At 39.7% G+C, this 16906-nt stretch overlaps 1 protein-coding gene across 3 annotated transcripts in view; it reads right to left on the bottom strand.

Moving 5' to 3' along the window:
• The window catches only part of PPP2R2B (protein phosphatase 2 regulatory subunit Bbeta), a 264160-nt gene that overhangs the window by 145052 nt on the left and 102202 nt on the right, over window positions 1–16906 (bottom strand). The window contains exon 1 of one of the 3 annotated variants that reach the window (XM_032210842.1): window positions 12243–12627. The exons of the other annotated variants lie outside the window; for them this stretch is intronic. Coding sequence (XP_032066733.1) covers window positions 12243–12312 — 70 coding nt within the window. The 5' untranslated portion in view covers window positions 12313–12627. Of the gene's footprint in view, window positions 1–12242; window positions 12628–16906 lie in introns of those variants that run through there. 3 annotated transcript variants of the gene reach the window in all.

Here is a 16906-nt window from a genome sequence, read left to right as displayed (position 1 = left end):
ATAAATAATCCATTCTTATTATAATAATCATAATTATTCTGATTATAATCATCTCTGTTTATGGCTGAAATTACCAACTTTTCTGGCAAGCACATTTGTTTTTTTTTAAAGTGACAAATTACAGAGAGGTATTCAGGGGGAGCTCAAAATATCATTTTTTTTTTACCCAAATACTCAAAAGCAAATCAGCATGAACTCGTACTGTTTATTATTCTCACTCCCAGGAAATTTCCTCTTATTTCTAGGTTGGTTCTCTCCTTGATTAGTTTCCATCCATTGCTTCTTGTCCTGCCTTCCGGTGCTTTGGAAAATAGGTTGACCTTATCTTCTTTGTGTTCCTGTGTTCCCAGCACATATGGGCAGATTCTTTTATACAACTCCCCTCCCCCCCGTAATGAATAGTGTCCAATTCTTGGAAAATGCCCGAACAAGTCTCTGTAGTTTTCTTGACAAGCTTTTACAGAAGTGGTTTGCCATTGTCTCCTTCCCAAGGCTGAGAAAAAGTGAGAAGCCCAGCATCTCTTAACTACATAGTTTGTGACTAAATTAGAACTAGAATTAATGGTCTCTATTCCAGCCTGATGCCTTAACCCAGTAGCCCCCAACCTTTTGGGCAACAGGGACCGGTTCTGTTGAGAAAGGTTTTTCTGTGGACCGGAAGGGGCCTGGTTTTGTATATTGCATGCATCCCGTGGATGGGGCTTCACTTGTTTCTGCAGCCTGGTTTCTGGCATGCTGCGGAGCGGTGCCCCTCCATGGACCAGGGGTTGGTAACACCTGGCTTAACCACTGCACTAAATTAAGCACTTTGACTTTCAGACATATTTGTTTTTTAGTGTAAGACTAGCCAACCCATGGTAGAAACAAATGTGTTTCCCGTAAAATAACAGCTTTATATCTCTGACACTGATATCTTTAAAAGAACCTTAAACACATTGCAATATTTACTTTTTGAATTATAGTCAAAATTGGAGCAAAATTGTAGAACCAAGGCTACTGTCTCTTCAGCACCTCAGAACTACTGACATGCAGAGCCAATAGAATATAGGTAGAATAGAATACACCTGGAAAGGACCTTGGAGGTCTTCTAGTCTAACCCCTTGGTCAAGCAGGAGGCCCTATACCATTTCAGACAAGTGTTGTTCAGTCTCTTTGGCAAAGACAGCATCAGGGCCGGATTTTCCTATAGGCTAACTAGGCTTCAGCCTAGGGCCTCAAGATCAAGAGGGGCCTACATTCAAATTGTTAGCAAAATTAAAATTACACTATTCTAAAAACAGTGAACACTAAAACACTGAACCGAAAATAAGGAGAAATTCTATGCATATGACTAATAAACAAACATAAAAATGTATTGGTTAAGATCATTCCAGTGCCGCGGCAGTTGGGGAGCCCGCCCACGTTCCCGGCACCGGCAGTCGGGCGAGAGGCGCGGCCGCTCCCAGTAGCCACCCCGTTGACGCAGAGCCCACCAACGGCCAGACAGGTGAGGGCGAGGGGGCCGAGCTGGGCAGCTGAGCGCAGCAGGGGAGGCGGCTGGCCTCACTGCCTTTGCCGCAGAGTAGAGTCGCCCTCCGCCCTCCGTTGGCCAGCTATATATATTGATATATATTGATATATATCACAGTAATGATGTATTTTATTGTCTCTCATGCAATTTACAAACTTAAAAATGGGAGGTGAAAGGGCCTCATAAGTGGAATAGCCTAGGGCCTCTTTTCATCTAAATCCGGCCCTGGACAGCATAGATACAACAAACATCCATTGATGAAGCACTCATAACCTCTGGAGGCCAGTTGTTCCACTGGTTAATTGTTCTCACTGTTGGGAAATTTCTCCTTAGTTCTAGGTTGCTTCTCTACTTGATTATTTTCCATCCATTGCTTCTTGTACTGCCTTCAGGTGCTTTGGAAAATAGGTTGATGCCCTCTTCTTTGTGGCAGCCCCTCAAATATTGGAACATTGCTATCATGTCACCCCTAGTCTTTCTTTTCTGTACACTAAACATACCCAATTCCTGCAACTGTTCTTCATATATTTTAGCCTCCTGTCCCCTAATCATCTTTGTTGTTCTTCTCTTTTCAGAGCAATATTCCAAGTGTGGTCTTACCAAGGCTTTATAAAGCAATTCTAATATTTCACATGATCTTGATTCTATTCTTCAGTTAAGGCAGCATTGGCTTATTTGGTGGCTGCAGCACAAAAAAAAAAGCATCACTGTACATGGATGTCCATCTCATATCTATGTCTTTGTCCATTGCTTATCAGTAAAACCAAGAACTATTTAAAAATGTGTGACAACCTATCCATTTGCAGCCAGTTATAGTTAAATCACAACATTCCTGCTTTGTTCATTTATGAATACAAGGCGATCTTCTGGCAATCACTGTAACTGCTCAGGCTTAACACTAAACTGCTTGGTAAACAACACTTGGCTTGCTGTCAAACAGCTGTAATTCTACCCAAAATGAACTGATCTAGACTCAGCACAAGTAAGATTAAGGATCTGCACCCTCACCATTCCATGGACTTCCCATATTTAAGAGCCAAAAATACAACTAAAAGGTAGTCCTCAACTTATGGCAACTGAGTCCAAAATTTCTGTTGCTAAGCAAGGTGATTATTAAGTGATTCATGCCCAATTTTATGACCTTTTTTTCTTATTAATGTTAAGTGAATCACAAGATTGTTAAGCAAATCCAGCTTTTCTCTTGTCTGAAGTCAGCTGGGAAGGTTCACAAATGGGATTCATATGACTCCCCATGATACTGTTGCCAAGCACTTGAATTTTGATCACTTGATTGTAGGGATGATGAACCAGTTATAAGAATGAGGACTAGTCAGAAGTCAATTTTATCAGTGCTTTTTTGTAACTTTGAAGGTTACTAAACAATTGATTGCAAGTCAAAAAATACTACCTGTATTTTTCCACTGCGAGAAAGAGGAGGCCTTGTATCATCATATGAAAATAGAAATCACAGTCTACCAGATATTTAGTCACTACCTGTCTTTAGAACCTGGTCTTCTTTCTCCATTCTTAATTAGGTAATAAAGGATAAGCATTCATCCGAACATTTCAAAAGTATTGTCAGCTGTAGTACCTGACTGTACTTTCCTTCATATTCTTACAAGCTTTCTTGTTGGGCTTCAAAGAAAAGCTTATGTCTTTTTATGAGTTTTTTTTTTTAAATAAACGCTTTATGTAAATAATAGGGGGGGATGCTGCAATGGTCGTAAATGTGAACAACAGTCATAAGTCCCTTTTTTTCAGCGATGTTGTAACTTTTAACTGGTCACTAAATGAATTACCTGTGGTACTAGTTTTGCAGGCACTAATAGGTTTCTCAGTAGAAGTTTGCTGATTTTAAAGCTCTTTAGCCTTGGTGCCAAGGTCTCTGTAGGATCCCCTTTTTGGACCCCACCAGTTCTTCAGGCTGAAGGAGGCTGTTGAGACAGCTATCCTCAACGAATGATTGGACTAAACCTTTCTCTGAATATGCACCTCCTTTTTAGAATCTTGGAGATCTAATGGTTCGTTTCCTTGCAGTTTTTCAGAAGGGAATCAATACTGAGTTCTTCTTCCAAGCAGGTAATTTGTTGAGAAATGAAGAAGTCATGTTTACATATTGGAGTTGCAAACAATTTAACTTAGTGGTACAATACCAACATAAATAAATATATACAACCTGCAACACAGCAAAATCTAGATCCCGTAAGCAGGCTCGTCTTTTTTTTTTTTTTTTTTAATCTTGCCATTTGTATCAAGGAAGCATAATTTACTTTTGGCACAGCAACCTAGAATAGTAAATGATGTAAAACAAGGAGACTGGGAAAAAAGTATTTGGTGATTTTATCAGGAAACTCACAATAGGTGACAATGGGGATGATCTCAGCTAATGTCTATCTTATCTGGCTCTTCATCGGTTAGCCAACCGATGTTGACTCTTCATTGGCAATGATTATTTTCTTGCCAGAATCAAATATTTGAAGCTGGTAATTTATATACTTGACAGAACAACTACGATTCTGACACATCAAGAATATTTTGAGTCATTATCAGTGTACACCAAGTTCCAAGTCCGTATTTTAAAATTTCCAACTAGTGGAAATAATGGTAGAGGGCGGTTCAGAAAATGAGATGTTGTAAAAATTACAAGTCTTGGAACAGTGCAGACACTGATGAGAAAATAAGGGTCTAAGAAGAAAATGGTAGGATTAAATATAAACAAACAAAAGCTTTGTAACAACATTTAAAAATGCATCCAAATTGTTCTTCAGCTTTAAATAAAAGTTTGATTAAGGAATACGCTCAAAACAAAATCGTTCCTTCATACTTGACTTTGTATTGACTCAACAAGCTAACCTAAAAGTTCACATACCATCCAGATTAATTGCCGGATGGTAGCAACATTGTTTATTTTTTTCTGGATTTGCTTGCTGCCCAGATATTGCATCATTGATAAGATACCACAGACACAACATTCATCTGATAAGCAACAATGCAAATATTAAACCAAGTAATCGTATCATTGTAAATGCACAGATCTGAAGTGAAATCGTGAAACTCAATCCACAAAGGGAAAATTTCACTGGAAAATTATCTCCATAGGATACTTTCACTATCCATTTTTCTGTTATGAAAATGCAGATGCTTGGCAACTGACTCAGATTTACGATGGCTGCCGTGTCCCAAGGCCCTGTGATCATGTTTTGTGAACATCTGATGAGCAAAGTCAATGGGGAAGCCACATTCACTTAACAACTATGATACTAACATAATGCCTGCAGTGATTCTCTTAACAACGATGGTGAGAAAAGTCGTAACAGATGTCTCTCAGTGGTAGTCATAAATCAAGGACTACCTGTATTCATATAAGGGACTCAGCATACTACTTATTCTGTAGATCCCTGCCAAAGTGTATTATCCTAGACAGCTGTTTGGGAGTTGTAATAGAAGACAAAAGATTTGTTTCAGATAAGATTGCCTGGTATTCAATTGCAGATTAGAAAACATCTTATGAGAGACCACAAAACACACATACAATTGCAAAATATTCCAGGGCTATACTCATTTTATTGAGTATAATTTATTTCCAAACAAGTTCAATTTTTTTTTTAAAGTTTCCCATTAATACTAGGGTTATCTAGCCGACAGGGGAATTCTATTGACTGTCAATTAAATCAAGTCTATTGTGGATCAAATTGTACTACCTTCTACAGTCATAAATCATCATAAATCAATCTACCAGATTAGTAAGTGGAGAAATTTGGAGTCAAACTGCGGGAATTAAGAATGAAATTTTCAATATTTTAGAAACTGGTGATCTTATATCTTTGGACCATCCTGCTCTAGGACATGGGTGTCAAACTCACTGCATCACGTTGCTGTCATGTGATGTTTCTCTCCTTTGTGGATCTGGGATGGGCGTGGCCTGCATGTGACGCATCTGGCCCGCAGGCCGCCAGTTTGACACTCGTGCTCTAGGAAATGCGTTCAATGTCTTTGTTAATGACTAAAGTTATCTTTTCTTAAAAAAATCACTTGTTTCCCATGCTTAATTGTTTGACTCTCATTAACTGCCTTGGAAACTATCATATATTATTTAAATAAATAAATAAATAAATAAATAATTTAAAAAACCCCAATATCTTCAGATAATCCAAAAGCTATCCTTATTTTTTATTTCTGATGCATTCCTCTGATGGAGGAATTAGGGTGTCTTCCTCCATTTCTCATTCAGAACTTTCTGTTAATACAGTTTTTTACCCTTGTGGTCTTTACCTGTTAAGTTTCGTTATTTTATCTCATTTGCTTTGGCAAGAAAAAAAGCCCTATGATGATTTTCATCTATACACTTTCCTAATATTTTTTATGAATTCTCCAGCTTTTTTGATGCACTAAATAAAATTGGTGTTCTATTGGTTCTATAAGTATATTTGATTGAGTTGGGCAACTATAGAAATTGAATACACAAATAAACCACTGTCCAGATATCTCTCTTGATTGAACTTTTTGGTAAAAATGCTTTTTTGATGTTGGCACCTACACATTAAGTCAAGAAAATCAAGAATATTTGCTGATATATTATAATGAGTCCTGATAGCTATTAAGCTAAAAACCTCTAACTACCTAAGTCCAAATTTGGGACCATTCATATCAATTAAGCTTAAATTGGGAAACGAGATTAGGCAGCCTTTTTTCAAAATAACCTGACCTGAAGCATATTAGCTCAATCAAGATTACCACTTAACAACTACTAGAAGAATTTTACCATTGATGGAATGGTACTTGCACTAACCATTGTTTATTTTAAATATAATTAACTTAATAAACTAGTAGTTTGGCTTACATATAATATATAAAAGGATAGTTTACAAACCCAATTGATGAATTCACATACAATATTAATTCAACAACTGAACTCAAATTGAAATTAAATAAAAAGAAATCCACAGACTAGGAACAAACAGCAAACCAACAATGAGAAGTGAGGATCTATATAGCAATAAGTTTATTTAGATTTTGATCTATCAGAACTTTGTCATAAAGCAATAAATAGTGATAAGATAGTACAGTTCAAAAAAATCGTATAAGAAATATGTTTATCTAGGCTAAAGCAAAATGAAATTCTAGATGGAGGTGAGGTTAATACGTATTCCATGAGCTTGGCTCACCATACTAGCCAGGATATTGCTAGGAATACATGATGGAGCCAGGCAATATCAGCTGTCTCTCTCTTGTAAACCCTTTGAGTACTTTCGCTTGAAGAATTCCATTTTGTCTAAGATGAAAAGTAATTGAAACTTTCTAATAAAAAATCCTATTGAAACAGACAGTGACTTTTCTTAAATATCTATCACTGACATGGAACCTCTGAAAGGGTTCAATATTTCTCCAGTTGCCAATCAACCAAATATTGTAATTATACTTATTGTCTAATTTTGGAAATATCTGAAAGTATGTCAACAAAATATAATAAAAACAAGTAATCTCTATTCACATCCTCTTTTCGTACACCTAAAAAATCAATATATTTGAAACAGATGGCCAAAGATTATAATACATCTTGTTTTATTTCTACAGCATGGGAATCTTTCCAATGAAATCAATTTAACTTTTAAAGAAGAAAAATAATATAAATAAGAAATAATAAAATAACACTCATACTACAAAAATACAAGATTACACTTGCTATGTAGTTATAAAAAGAAAAAAAAACCTTTCTGATCAAGGCCAAGAAATTGGTAAAATATTAACATACTGAACCTTTCTGTAACGATCATTAGTCAGTATACAAATATTTAACAGATCCTTAGGCTATCTAACATGTTTATCTATATAAAATGATAAATTAGCAACTAATGTAAGTGATATTAAGATTACTACATTACTACATAGATTATGTCATTCTTGGTGTCTAAGGCTGAATTATTAAGGTATTTCCACATTGAATCAGAAACAGCAAGTGGAACTTTTCATTGATCTATAACAATGCCTTAAGGGCTCAAAGCTCACATCATTTATTCCTATTGAAGCTTTAGTTGTGACTTGATTTTCTGTGATAATATTCAGCTACTAAACGATTCATAAGAAGCAGATACAATAACCCTTGATTTATTGAACAATGGGGGTAGGGAATGTTTGTTAAATCGAAACATGTTAAAACTGTATTTATATTGTTTATGTTATTATGCAATTGACACAATGGCATGATTTCTAATAAAGCCTTGATTTAATAGACAAAATCTTTGATTTAATTGACAAGTCCATTAAATGAAGGGAAAGTCCAAAAAAAATGGGTCCATTGTATCTGAAATCAACTAAGGACAAGATTTACAATACAGCTGTCACAGCACACCATAGTTAAACATGGTCAGGGCAATCAAGAGTTTCTTTTACTCCCCTTCCCTCCATTACCATAGGAGAAAAACTGAAGGCTTTAATTTCTGTGTTTTCAATCATGCATAAGTTGGTGCTACATCTAAACTAAATAAAATAATACTTGGTTGAAACAAACCAACTTCATGGTTTACATATGTCTTCAGTTTATTTTTTTGATTTTATAACATGCTTTCTGTTTTCTTGCCCTTTTTTATTGGTTTGGTATATTTTTATATCACGATACTTTTAAAATAATGACAAGAGAATCAGTTTGGTCAAGAGAGCTAGCTTGGTCTAGTAGTTAAGTACCAGGCTAGAAACCAGGAGACTGCGGTCTAGTTCTATCTTAGACATGAAAGAACCTCAGGAGTCATGGATGCTTCATCACTGGAGGCTTTCAAGAAGAGATTGGACAGTGACTTTTCAGAAGTAGTATAGGTCTCCTGCTTGAGAGGTTGGACTAGATGACCAACAAGAGCTCTTCCAACTCTGTTGTTCTATATTCTGAAAGCCAGTTGAATGACTTTGGTTCAGTCACTTTTTCTCAGTCCAACTCATCTCACATAGTTCTTGTGGAGAAAATATACATATATCTCATTCTACTTTACCTTCAAAGTCATCCTTCATTCATTCAAAATTGTATGGAAACTATTTCTTCACTCAACACCTCTTTCTGCACTTATTCAAGCTTCCTTTTGTTATGTAGGCATTGTATATGCTGCCTTGAGTTGTTCAGTAAAGATGAGATATATATCTAATAATAAATAAGTAATTAACTCCCTTTCCCTAATGCCATTCAGCAGTGTGTTCCCTCAACAGTCTTTTTTTCATTTCCATGCCTACTTGATTTAACAGAATCTAATGCTGCAAGACTACAATTGCATTACTTTCTATAAACATGTTCCACAGCCAGGTTGCCATACACATTGGAAGCGTTGTTCTGTCATTAGTACAGTTTTTATCTTTGTCCCCATTGTAAGTCCAACGCTTTTGGAGAGAGGGAAAACAGTGACTCAGTAATTCAGCAACTCCACAGAATTAACATAAACCCTGTGATGTAAGCAATCATTAAATCACAAGCAATCCTTGAGTAGTTAAATGTGAACAAGAGAATAAAATGTAATTTCAAACAAAACAAGATGCAGCAAATGACAAACAAGATAGCCTTTGGAACTTTTGAAAGTTCCATAGAAAAGAATGGTAAATGACAAAGTCTACCAATAGACAACAGCCAAAGCAGACACTTTGGTAATATACTATTCTTTATTTTACATGATATGAAAATGCATTTTGCCTTTGCTTAATTATAATATAAGGATATGCATTTCTTAGGCATTAAGATTTTATTCCTCCATTTTATTTTTAGAAGACTGTTCTATTTACTCATAACCTTTGTAGACTGTGCCAATGATAACATACTGGCATACAACAAGGAAAAAAGACAAAGCAAAAAGATTAAACAATCAAACAAGAGTTAATAAAATATAATTTTAATGGGCAGTTTCTAAGTGTAGAATACAGGAGTGGACCATCCCTTCTGAAAGGGCCATGATGGGGATGGTAGTCCATGTCTTGGATTAAGACAGTGGCCTTATACAATGTTCTAAACCAAAGTTATAGCAACTGAAGTCAGTGAATGTATAAGTTGAATTGTTGAGAATAATTTGGCAGGAAAAGATTAGCAATGTAACTGAATGTAGCATTATTGTATTTATGAGTTAAAAACTGTATTTTCTATTGGAAACTATGTATCATGAATTTGAATGCCTCCAAAAATCAGTATTGGAGTTACACTTTTCATTTTATATTACTTTAAAGGGATTCATGACATGATAGCATCAAGGAAATTTTTTATGTGGATACTGTATAAAAGTTGTAGGAAAGAGGATAGATGAATATCCAAATTATTACCTGCATTTTAATGAGAATATTGCCCTTTCCCCAATCCAGTACCTTCTCTGTGACAGATACTTATGATTAAAAAATATAAATGCTACAAGAAAAACCTTCTACCCAGCCTTTTCCCAATACTGGTAAGTTTTATATGTCAATTGCAAAAGGGACACGTGGCCATAATAGCAAGATTTGGTAGAAATGACAAAGCTGGTAGAAACAATGGAAAGTATTTTTTGAACATTTCAGGATGACAGTGTTGTGGCTGTGATTCCAAGGAAATCAGTGATATCCTAAATTAATCCATACACTTCCCAAAGTCAAACAAAGACAGAAGAGATCTCTATGATTCTTAATAAAAGAACAGAAATGGACACTTATTGAAGCACTTGTCTGTTATGCTTATTTCACTCTGAATCAAATTACTGAATAGTATACAAAAATAACTTTTGTAAACAGATAATAAATAGTGTGCAATTTGTAATAAAAACAAAAAAACAGAAAATGCTAACTTACATATATTTTCAAAGAGTATAACTTGCAATAAGGTTTTCTATAGCTTTAGGGGCTTGAAATTAGTCTTCGTGTAGTCTTTAAAAAATTACAACTGATAACTCAGTCAAAGAGATTGAAATATCACGTGACATTCATGACAATTGCCAGTCATCAAAGCAACAATTACTTGTAGGAGAGCAAGATGCTTATGCTCTATTCAGCAAATGAACTACTATGCCTGCCTTTTAAAAAAAATAGTGATTATCTATTCTGTGTGGTTGAAGGTAACCATTCTACAGACCAGATAGGAATAAATGTAGCTGCATGGGAACTGTCATTGCATGGGAACAGATAATATACAAAATGCTAGCATCTTCCCACTAGAGAAAGACACAAAACTGCTTTGCATCTCTGAAGCCAGAAAGAAGCAGAACCACTGTGTCTTTGTCACTAAAATAACAATGAACTGATATTTTTAGAACTTCCTGGTCAAAAACAGGTTCCCATCAGAAAATTCTGTTGTTCTACTGCAGCTTTGAGCAGCATTCTTAGGCAAATGCATACCATCAAACACCATTAAATATTCCATCTACTTTACAGTACAAAAATCTGCAGAATACTGAAAAAAATAAAGAAAGACAGTTTGGTTGTGATGTCAATGAACTGAAAGAAAGAATTCAAATACTTCTTGATCCAGAGGCAGAGAGAATTCATTGGGGTTAGAAATCAGTGTATGTTCTGGCATAAACATTAAAATTATTTCTGTGATGAGCACTAGAACTAAAGGCATTACAGTGTCTCTATAGTTTCATAGTAAAATCTTCATCAGCTGAAATCATGACTTCTCCTTTGAAGTGGAAAAATCCAATAACAATGAGCTAGAGCTCTTTTTTCTCTACACCCCTGGAGCCATCCAATTCCCAGATTATCCTTGTATACTGAATATGTGTATGTGTGTTTTGGATGTCAATCATCCCAGTCCTGGATCTGTCTCAATGCTCCAAAGAGCAATTGATTTCAAAAGCCACCACCCTAATTCTGTCATTCCCTAGTCAGGAAAGAAGGCAATCCCACTTTAGCGATGATGAGGGCATTTTGTTATTTTAAGCCTCTCATTCTAACCCCCAGAGGGCACTATCCTATTGCCATGTCTTTCCTTTTTAGGGGAAAAGAGGTCAACCCACTTCCAGGCCTGCAGTGTGGGAGGGGTGGAGGCCTCTGTCATTCTAACCTCTATTCTAACATGTTTTAATTAAAAAGAAATGCTTTCACCGTGATGCAAAAGAAGAAATAAAAGGATACATCAAAAATAAGTTTTTTTAATAACAAGAAAGGAAGGAACAGCTAAGGATTGATAAGGATTGCTTTTCTTGTCACCCACTCTATCCCCCTCCCAGGATCCACCCTCTGGTTTCTTGATCACCTATTCACAGGTCACATTGATTTCAATGGTTCCCAACAGGGTCAACATCCTTTCTCCTCTGTCATTCATTCCTATGGGCCTCCATTGTTTCCAATGGCCACCCTGGTTCTTGGCTCAAGCAGGTCCCAAGGAAGGCTTCCTGACACACACACCCCGAGGGTTAAGCTAGGCTGCTGATACAGAGGAGGTTATGACCAAGGGCCCTGTTGAATTGGAGCTGACATCACCTAGAGATGGCTCACACACATTGCCCGAGGGACCTTCCTTCCCGATCCACCTGCTGCTGGGCGGCCAAGATTTCCGAGCATCGCTGACGATATGCTCCCGGTATAACTCCACGCTGCTCCCCTGAACGCCGTCGCACCCGCCGCCACTACTACTTCCCCGCGATACGCCCTAGGCTCGATTGTTATTCAGTACCGCGCCATTCTGCTGCCGGATCTGTGCCTCTGAACTGAGCTTTGGCAAGGCGCCTCCCCGCAGCGGAACGGAGCTGCTGTCTCTCTCTCTCTCTTTTATTTCCTACTACCCGGCTTGGCCTTACATTACCTTCTGTTGCATAGCTGTGATCGCGCAGGAAACTGTTGTTTATCTTGCGGGTATCAATGTCCTCCTCCATTGACAGCGGGCTTACTTTTGTGGGAAGTGAGAACAGGCAGGCAAGTATCCATCATCGCCCCGCCACGACTGAGATTAGCGGCGAGGAGGGAAGGGGAGCTGCATTGAGACTAACATGCTTCTCTGCCCTGCAAGGAAAAATAAAAATAAAACTAAAAAATAAAAATAAAAAACGCAAGCAAGCAAGCTTTCACCTCCTCCTCCTCCTCCTCCTGCCAGGGACGCCGCTGTCGCAAAGGTCCAAACCCCTTTCTCTTCCTGCCGTTGGCGCAAAGGTGCAAACCTCCTTCGCCTCCACCCAGGAATGGGGATGCGCAAGGTCCAATTCCCCTTCGCCGCCTGCTGCTGCTGCTGCTGCTGGGGCTGCGGTTTTCGCCGTCGCTGCTGCTGCTGCACAAGCTCCAAGTTCCCTCCTCCCAAGGCTGCCGCTGCCGCGCAAGACCCGATGCCCAGAGAGGCTGCTGCAATCCCCAATTCCAAGGCGAAGTGCCGCAACTGGGCTACTTCTCGATCGCGACGCCCAACAGGTTCCTCTTGTGGCTGGCGAGCTCTCCTCCGCATGCAGCAATTCCCAGGGATGCCCAAGTCACCGACGCCGCCGGTCACAAAATGGTGTCCGTGGACTGCAAAAGATCAGCGCTCCGGCGCCAATCCTCCTCCTCGCGCGCGCGGGTTTTTTTTCTCTCTCCCCTTAGCGCAATTTCAGCGGCGGGGGAGGGAAAGGGAAGGAACAGGCTTGCCACGCCAAATCCTCGGCCCCACGCGCTGCCAAGGGGAACGGGGGGGTGTCTCTCTCTCTCAAGGGGCAGAGTTTGGCGCCGCTGCGGTAAGCGAGGCGGCTTCCTTCGAAAGCTCTGCTGCAAAAGCACGCTGAGACCGAGGCACGGGCGGAGAGGGAGCGCGCCGCCACCGCTGCTTGCTACTGCAGGACACCGCTCGGGCTTCTGCGGTAACGGCGGCGGCGGCTTGTTGGAACCTTATGGTGCATTAAAAGCCCAGGCTCCTCCCATACAGTTCGGCTTTGACCAACCGCGGCGGCGGCCCCGGGTCTCTTCCCCCAAGCGCGGGAGCAGCGTTTTTTCTGCTGCAGTGGAGCTTCGGGGGACCACCCCCGAAGGGACCGGCTCGAAAGCAAAGGTCGGGCAGAGGCGGCAAGGCGAGGCCGCTGTCATCCACCATCAGAGCCAAGGTGGCGCAGTGGTTAAATGCAGCACTGCAGGCTACTGCTAGATCAGCAGGTCAGCGGTTCAAATCTCACCGGCTCAGGGTTGACTCAGCCTTCCATCCTTCCGAGGTGGGTAAAATGAGGACCCAGATTGTTGGGGGCAATATGCTGACTCTCTGTAAACCGCTTAGAGAGGCCTGAAAGGCCTATGAAGCGGTATATAAGTCTACTGCTATTGCTATCAGCTCTACCACTACAGCACCGGGGACTTCCACGGTTCCCACGCGCGCGCGATCCCGCCTGGACGGTAGTGACGGTCACGTGGAAGGCCCGCCGTCGAGGCGATCGTCGCCGGTCTTCGGTCGTTTGATCTCCTGCTCTGAGTAACGGGGCATCCGAGACGCCCTCGTTTACGAGGGCTCTCGGCTGGTCCTTGGGAAGGGACCAGTGGCTCGGTCATCTCCAGGCCAGATTACTTTAAGAGGCGGACGCGGCGACTTGGCGGGAAGGTAGCTGCGCAAAATGTTTAGGATCCACTAAACGCCTTTCTGACCGGACTTTTTTCCATGCCAAAAGATCTTCAGGCAAACGATGGTTGTGCAATCAGGATATTTTTTTAAAAAAAAATCTTGGCAGTTCTAAGGAAATGTTGGGGGGAAAGGTTGATCTGCCTAGTAGTAATTCTCTGCCTTTCTCCTGAATATAAAATAAACCCACACTTCGTAATTTACTCATTAGAAACCCTTTCCCTTTTCAAAAGTTGTGTCCATAAAAACTTAAAAGAGGAACTGCTTTGTAAAAGTCTTCTTCAGATTTGGTTTGCATATCGAAAGTTTAAGAGGTCAAACACAGCATCTTCCATCTTGTCTTTCCTTCTTGTCCAATCTCTTGCTTACCTCCATCCTGGCCCATGAGTGTCCATGATTAATAGCAGAAATGATCACTTGGAAGACATTTCTATCACTGGGATTAAATGTCAAAATTTAAGCTAATTTTAAGACTGGACTCCCAATAATATTTGCTATGCAGTAAACAAGATAAAGGTAAAGGTTCCCTTCATACATATGTGCTAGTCACTGTCTCTAGGGATGGTGCTCATCTCTGTTTCAAAGCTGAAGAGCCAGTGCTGTCCGAAGATGTCTCTGTGGTCATGTGGATGGCATGACTAAATGCCGAAGACACACAGAATGCTGTTTCCTTCCCACCAAAGGTGGTTCCTATTTTTCTACTTGCTTTTTTACCTGCTTTTGAACTGCTAGGTTGGCAGAAGTTGGGACAAGTAATGGGAGCTCACTCTGTTACATGGTGCTAGGGATTCGAACCACTAACCTTTCTGATCGACAAGCTCAGTGTCTTAGCCACTGAGCCACCACATCCCATTTAGTAAACAAGATAGTGTATCACAATATTCTGTTGGAAACATAGCTTCCAGATACCTCTATTCTTCACAGGGAAACTAGCCCCTTCACCCCCCACATTTTCTACTTAACCTCTACTTTGAAGAAAAAATAATTGTAAATTTAATAAGCTTGCTCACAATATGATGTTTCATTTGGTCTTAATTATGGTATAATGTGCCTCTCTCTTTCCTTTTGAGGGAGAGAGTTCCTTTTCTAATGAACCATGTATGTCACCTTGTTCCTTAGAGGAGAAGACAGATATAAAGGTAATAAAAAAATGATGAATCAATGACCATAGCAACTATACAATCTCAGGTTTCTGTATCCTGCAACGTGCATCGCCCTGAAAACAGATAACATAAAGGGGTTCTATTTATGGAATGGCATTTTTTGTTTGGCTTCTTCTTGATACACGTTACCATCCTGGCTTGGCTTCGTTGCATTTTTCATGATTCTTTGGTATTGTTGCTAATTAACCTGTTTATTTCTCTTAAATGAAAACAGTGTTAGTCCTTAAGTAGACTGATTGTGTATTGCCTTCTGATTGTTTATTACCAGCAAACTGCAGGGATTTGTCCAGGAAGTTGCCAGCAGTCAACACTGATGTGAAGGCACACACAAGAATACACAAAATAGAATTTGTCCCTTTTCTTTAAATCAAAAGTACAACTTATGTTGATTATGTTAACAGTGTGTGTTTGAGTGCGCATGCACTCATGTGTATCCAAAATGACCATTAGCTAATACATTTATAGCTATACTTGCTAGCAGTAACTAGCATTCTCATCACTACAGGTAGTCCTCAACTTACAACAGGTTGCTTAATCATCATTTGCATTTATAATAACCATGGAATGGATACTTCATGTTGAAAACAGTCATATGACATGTCAGGCACGTGACAACCAGTCATCTTTACCTCCGGCCATGGTGTTCTGCAGTCATGTGAAGCATTGGAATGAATGGATTCACACATGCGATGACCACATTTGCTTAATGACTGTGGCAATAAGGGTTATAAAATCACTTCTAGTCATTTAAAACCCAATTTCTGGTCTGAACTGCGGTCATAAATCAAGGAGTACACGTACATACTTGGTCTCTATAAGGTTGCCTTTGGACACATCTTGGAAACTGCCATCAATGTAAAATACACAATCCAGGGTGCTGGCATGGGAAATCTGGCACACGCTCCCAAGTCCTCAGTTAACAGCAGTAAAGAGACTAAAATTTCTGTCATGATGCAGTTGAAAAATGTGATGTCACGTGACCACATTGTTTAACTATGGCAATCACCACTGTTAAGTGAGATTTTGAGTTGTTATGCAAATTTCAGGTGACTTGCAAGCAGGCAGGCAGGCACAGATTTGTGGCACAAGCACAGTAGGACAACGGGGTGAGGGGGGTGAGTGGCTGCTGCTGGACAGAGGAGGCTATGAGTGATTTACCAGAGCAAGTAGCAACCTTTTGTGCTGGCTTCCCCATTGACTTGGCTCGCGGGAAGCTGTCAGGCAAGTTCACAAAAGTTGATAAGGCGACCACAGGATACTGTAGCCATCACAAGTGGAAGATGGTTGCCAAGCACCCAGATTGTGATCATGTACATAACACCGGGATGCTGTGATGGCTGGAACTCAGTGGATTGGTCCTAAGTGTCCTTTACAGTGCTGTTATATCTGAATGGTCACTGAACAAACGATGTTAAGGGAGGAGTACCTACATATTGGACTGCAGCCAATGCGAGGCTACTACAATGGTTCTAGACCTCATGATATATGAGGGACCATCTGGTGAATGAGACTACCCAGATATTTAGAGAGGGTATGTGAAAGGTTCTTCCAGGTAAGAAGGAAGACCCTATGAACCAAAAGACAGCCATCTTTATAGTGGACCCATTGTATATAGTAGCTGCATGAGATATACAGTAATTGGGGACATACATTTGCCCATTGCCCTTCTGTTATTCTGAAGTCCCTGAAAAGTCTTGTCTCAGAGGGAGTCCAGCTCATAATAGGTAATTGTGAATAATC

Source organism: Thamnophis elegans, chromosome 2 (genome assembly GCF_009769535.1).
Source record: "Thamnophis elegans isolate rThaEle1 chromosome 2, rThaEle1.pri, whole genome shotgun sequence".
In the NCBI taxonomy this organism is placed as follows: Eukaryota; Metazoa; Chordata; class Lepidosauria; order Squamata; family Colubridae; genus Thamnophis; species Thamnophis elegans.
This window is presented reverse-complemented; position numbering and strand designations above follow the sequence as displayed.